General features: G+C 34.9%; 1 protein-coding gene across 1 annotated transcript in view; it reads right to left on the bottom strand.

Annotated features, from left to right (window-relative positions):
• NPFFR2 (neuropeptide FF receptor 2) overlaps positions 1-6,092 on the bottom strand; it is a 60,302-nt gene that overhangs the window by 1,072 nt on the left and 53,138 nt on the right. The window contains exons 3-4 of the mRNA XM_023530851.1: positions 5,127-5,226; positions 3-287 (exon numbers count right to left, since the gene is read on the bottom strand). Of these exons, the coding sequence (XP_023386619.1) occupies positions 3-287; positions 5,127-5,226 (385 nt within the window). The remainder of the gene's footprint in view (positions 1-2; positions 288-5,126; positions 5,227-6,092) is intronic.

The following is a 6,092-nucleotide window of genomic DNA, read 5'->3' as shown; positions in this document are numbered from 1 at the left end:
ACATGATGACAATGAGGGACAAGGGAGCCAGGTAGATATTGGCAAACAACACTGTAGTATAAATCTTTCTCATTTCCTTACTTGGCCAATCTTCCTGGCCCCAGTAGACTGGAATGGTTTTATTCTGGGAGTTGAGTCTCACTCGGTAACATTTTTCTTCTTGTACATGTAACATGATTGCTGATGGAGATATAATGGCAATGGCCAGGACCCAGATTATTATAATAATGACAAATGCTGTCTTGATAGTAAGCTTTGGTTTAAAAGGGTAAACGACACACCAAAACCTGCAATTAAAGGCAAATATCAGTGAGGCACTGCCTCAAAACTCCTGAATTGTGAATTAAATTCAAGTAATTTCCACATGCCTCTCAGAAACATAGAAAGCTACCATTAGTAGGAGAAAGGCATGCACTCCCACTTTCCATCACTGATATAACTTTTCATTTAAAATATGAATAAGTAGAGTACACCAGACACTATTATTAATAAAAGTAATAATGGTAACTAGTATATGTTGAAACCAAACATTTAATACTCTGTTCTAGGCTCCATTCCACTGGTTTGCATGGATTATCTCTTTAAGCTTCGCCATTTAAAAACAGAAAGAAAAAAAAACTTAGAAAAGATAAAAATCTTGCCCCTAATTATGTTTTTTTACACGAGTAGTTTGGCTTCAGAGCCCATATTCTTAAGCTCTTCTTCATGCCCTTCTGTGGTCCTCTCCCGTATTATCATGTGCTTGGCTACGTAACTTGCCCTGGCCAATGGGACATTAGCAAACATGACAAAGAGAACTTTTTATGCACTTGCACATTGGAGCTTGTCTTTTCAGTATGCTTCCTCTTGAAAACCAGCTACCAGGTGGTAAAGAAGCTTGAATTCGATGAGAGGCTATGTGGAGAAAGACCTTGAGGATGAGAGGCTGGCCATCTAGGATGCTCCAGCCCTGTTTAGCTCCCAGGGTAGTGCTGCATGCAGCACGAGTGATGTCAGCTACAATAAGTGAGCAGGAGAAACACCCAGAGGCACTCAGCCATCCATAGAATCATGAGAAATATTAAAGCATTATTGTTTTAAGACACTAAGTGTTTTGATGGTTTCTTTCAGAGCTAAGAGTCTAAGAGTTTCCATTATGAATTCTGATAATGTGTGTTCCCACCGGTCTGTGTCCTCTGGAAATTCAATATTAGTATATAGAGTAAGTCTGATTCATTTTACTTCCATCTTGTTATTGTGATTCTTGATGTTATTATTACTGATATTTACTATGTTTATTATAAGATAATCACACCATTATGTAACTGTATAACATTTTATATTTTTCAAATACTATCATCTATTTAATCTTTCTTGATTTTTATGATTACTCTATAAAACTGAAATGTTTTAAAAATTATTACTTTCCAGATCTGCAGGTAAGAAAACTTAGAGCTTCTAAGTGGTCTAGCAGCAACTTCAAATTAATTTATCTGACATATCTTCATATAATGACTAGTTAGCTTGAACTCTGTTCTGTTCGCCTTCTTTGAAACTACTTAATTGCATGTATAAGGTCTTCTGTCTTAATTTCCAAGTTTTCATATAGTCTTCTGATCAGTGAATCCTCCCATTTATTTGCCCTTAAATTATGGGTAACTTCATCAGCACAATTCTAGGTATTTTGCTCTTTTTGTAAACCGACTATTAAGGACTCAAATTTTTATAATTTAATCATTCAACAAATATACATATGTATATTCAGAAAGGCAAAGATGAACAAGATAGGAAATGCTCCCTGCCAGGAAATAGTCAATAGAAATATTATGTAATTATGCTAAAATTATGCTAGAGTTTGGAGTTGGCCAGTGCATTAGTCAGGATTCTCCAGGGAAACAGAATCAACAATGTATATAAATATATTAAAAGACATTTATTATAAGAAATTAACTCGTGCTATTATGGAGGTCGAGAAGTCTCAAGATCTGCAGTTGGCAAAATGGAGACTAAAAATGGAGACTCAGGAGAACCATTGGTGTAGTTCCTGTTCAAGTCTGAAGGCCTGAGAACCGGCAGAGCCAATGATATAAGCTCTCGTCCGAAAGCCACATGCTCAAGACCCAAGAAAAACTGATATTTCAGTTCAAGTCCAAAGGCATAAAAAGACTGATATCCAAAATCAAAAATCAGGCAGGAGTTTTCTCTTACTTGCAGCTTTTTTGTTCTACTCAGGCCTTCAACTGATTGAATAAGGGCCACCTGTTTTAGGGAAGACACTCTTCTTTACTCAGTTTGCTTACTTGATTCTTTTGGTTCAGTCTCATCAAAAACACCCTCACAAATACCCAACGATAAAGTCTGACCAAAGTAAACCATAAAAACACCCTCACAAATACTCAACCATAAAGTTTGACCAAATATCTGGACATCCTGTGACTTAGTCAAGTTCACACATAACATTAATCATTACAGCCAGTTAGGAAAAAAAAAAAAATCTCAGTATTCTAGCTCAAGTACCAAAGGATGAAGGCTGGTTTGGGACCAGTTAGCATCCAGAGCGATAAGATAGAAGTGAAAGAGAGATGGTTTCGAGAATAAATCTCAACATTTTCACTTGAATTGGGTAAGTGATCCTGACATTCACTGACTGGGGAACATGAGAAAAGGAGCTGATTTTTTTATTCCGATTTTTATATGGGACTGGTAGTGAAGATAGATTCAACTCAGGGCATATTTAGTTTGAGGTGCTTGTTATTGGATGTACAGATGAAGTCATCTAGCAAGTGTTTTGAACATAACTATGAAATTCAGGAGAAAGACTTAGTCTGGAGAAATAGGTTTGGAAGTTTGTTTGGAGTTTGGCTTCTTCTAAGAGCTGACTCTCAGAAAAGCACTCAAGTACAAGTAGTTTAGACAGAGATGAAGGTGTGGTGGCTTTAAAACATGTCCAAATTCTTTGACAGTCCTTCCAAATTCTAGTGCCTTACACTTGAATATGAACTGGCCTTAATGACTTGCTTCTAATAAATTGAACGTAGAAATGATACTGCATGAATTTCACTGGTGTTCTCTCTTAGGACACAGACATTCAGAGCCTTGGACTGACATGTAAGAAGTCCAGCCACCTTAAAGCTACCATGCCGTAGAGCCCATGTGGAGATATAGTACCTAAGAAGCCCCACTACTATCTCCTAATTGTTCAAGTCTTCCCAGCCTAAACACCAAGAGACTGAGAGAGCCTTCAGCCCCGACCCTGGAGCACCCTTCCCCCTACCTGATGTCGAGTGGAGTAGAGACAAGCTATATTGCTGAATCTGCCCACATCACAAATTCAGGAGCATAATAAATACCGTTGCCATTTTAAGGTACTAAGTAGTTTGTTTTGGAATGTGACTTGTTATTTAACAATAGATGACTGAAATTATAGAGAAGTGATGTATGGGTGGGATGACGGGCAGTAATAGTGTGAATTAAACCGTCAGTCACCGCATGGTCCATATTTTCATTAGTTTTTTGAAAACGTAAAATATTATCGATACAGGTAAAATTTTTTTGGTAGATTTATTTAATCCCAGTCATCTTCCTCTTTTCACAGAAATCCTGAAGTTGATGTATATCCCTCCTATCACATTTTTTAACGCTTTTATAGTACTGGTCTGTATCTATAATATTTTAAATTTTATATAATGGCACTATATTATATTTATCATTATGTAACTTCTTTTTTGAGATTGTATGCTTTTGAGATGCATTTTGATATATTTCAACCTAGCTCACTAATTTTAACCATTTTATAGTTATTCAACAAATAAATATAACACAATTTATTTATTATTATAACCTCATTTACTTTTTAAAATGAAGAGCAATGTTTATTTCTAAATCTCTGTTTGGGAGGCATTCTAGAAATAATAAAAAAAGGAATTTAGGGACATTTAATACTAAATGTAATATGGAAGTAAACCTGAAAAGCTCAAGATTCAAGTAGAAAGTAAAAAAGGATTTTATAGGTTTTATTCACTGTAAAGATGACATGTATAATTATATGAGGATAAAATTTATTTTAAACATTCACATCAAAAAATGTATAGTTCTACTTACTAAAGTTAGCATAAGTATTATTATAAACAAATTAGTATATAAAAATAATTTAATAATAGTAACAGGATATAATAAATTTGTAAATTTAATGTAAAAATATATCTTTAGCATATAATGATTAGCATATGTTTAAATTCTATTTTTTACCTGTAAACCAAATAAACTAGATCTATATGATAAGTTCTTGGAAATAGATTAAAACATTATAAATAATGATGCAAATAGATTAATATTAAAAATAGAATCTACCAAGTTTTTTTGATGTCAACAATTCTATTACATTTCATAGTTTTAATCTCTCTCTCCATATATATATGTAAAATTTCAGATATATTTCAGCACATTGACACTTCTATTAGAAAATTCAAGATTCTAGTGTGAAAATAATAAAATTATACTGTTTTGGACTGCATATTTGTATCCCCCCCCCAAAAAATCTATATGTTGAAACCCTAAACTCCACTGGGATGGTATATTGAAGCGGGACATTTAGGGGTAATTAGGTTTTTGATAGGGACATGTAGGTGGAGTCCTCATGATGTGATCGGTGCACTTCTAAAAAGAGAGAAGAGGCTAGAGCTCTCTACCATGTGAGGATACAACAAGAAGAGGCTCTCCTGCCCATCCCCCACACCCCCACTGCAAACCAGGAAGAGGTCTCTCGCCAGACACTGAATCTACTGGCATCCTGATCTTAGAATTCCCAGCCTTAGAACAGTGAGAAATAAATGTCTGCTGTTTAACCCATGCTATCTATAGTATCCTGGTATAGCAGATTGAATGAAGACACGTATCATTCCTGATTATTTAATTTTAAAATATGGACATTTAGTAATTTTCTTTTTTATTTATGGAAACTTTAGTGTATGTGTATATGTGTGTCTGTGTGTACATGTGCACACCTTGCATGTGAAAGTAGATATTATGGATACAATAATTTTGGCATATAAACCCACAATTTAGTAGATTATACAGTTTTCTCTGGTTAGGTGGATTAGTTGCAGACATGCCCATTTTTCTGGATTCAGATTTTGGTGCTGACTTACCTATCCACTGCTATTGCAACCAAAGTAAAGACTGAAGCTGCAACTGATATTCCCAGGACGAATCCACTGATTTTGCACATCGTGCTTCCAAATGGCCATCCTGATAAAGAAATGGAACAGTAAGTCTTTGAAAAGATTTTTTTAAATTTTACTGAAAATATAAACAGAAAGGCATGAAATCAAGACTGATACAACTTTCCTAAATGATATCCAGGGAATAATCAATGTTTCCCAATTATTTTTATTAATATCTCCAGAGATCTTTATTCAGTATACTAGTAATAATATCAGAGTCATATGGTGGTTACAAAATTCTAGGTACTGTAATAGGTGCTTTGCATCTATTAACATCTCTAATTTCAATAGGCTTTTGAAGTCTTTATTATTCTCCTCAGGATACAGACTAGGTAACAAATACATATCACATGCCTTGACACATAGCTAGTTAACATCATATTAAGAATTTGAACCCTAGCAGTGTTGTTCCACAGTTCAATGAACCCTTATACAATAATGCCCTTTAAATGAATAAAATAGGAAGAAAATTAGAATTCCAATCACATGTTGAAGCTTTAACTCCCAACATGATGGTATTAGGAGATGCACCCTCTGGGAAATAATTTAGATGAGGTCATGAGGGTGTTGCTCACACAATGGGATTTATAAAAGAGGAAGAGAGAAAGATGTCTCTCCCATGCATGCACTGAGAAAAGGCCATGTGAACACATTGTAAGAAGCTGGCTACATACAAACCAGGAAAAGAACCCTCACCAAGAACTTGGCCATGCTGGCACCCTATTCTCAAACTTCTAGTCTCCAGAATGATGAGAACATAAATGCTGTTTAAGGCCCCCAGTCTATGATATTTTGTTAGAATAGCCTGAGCTAAGACACTTTGAAAATAAAGAGCACTTTGCATGAACAAAAGTAGTCTATATGAATTACTTCTTAACTGAACCTCAGTTT

Source organism: Pteropus vampyrus, unplaced genomic scaffold (genome assembly GCF_000151845.1).
Source record: "Pteropus vampyrus isolate Shadow unplaced genomic scaffold, Pvam_2.0 Scaffold56, whole genome shotgun sequence".
NCBI classification, from domain to species: Eukaryota; Metazoa; Chordata; class Mammalia; order Chiroptera; family Pteropodidae; genus Pteropus; species Pteropus vampyrus.
This window is presented reverse-complemented; position numbering and strand designations above follow the sequence as displayed.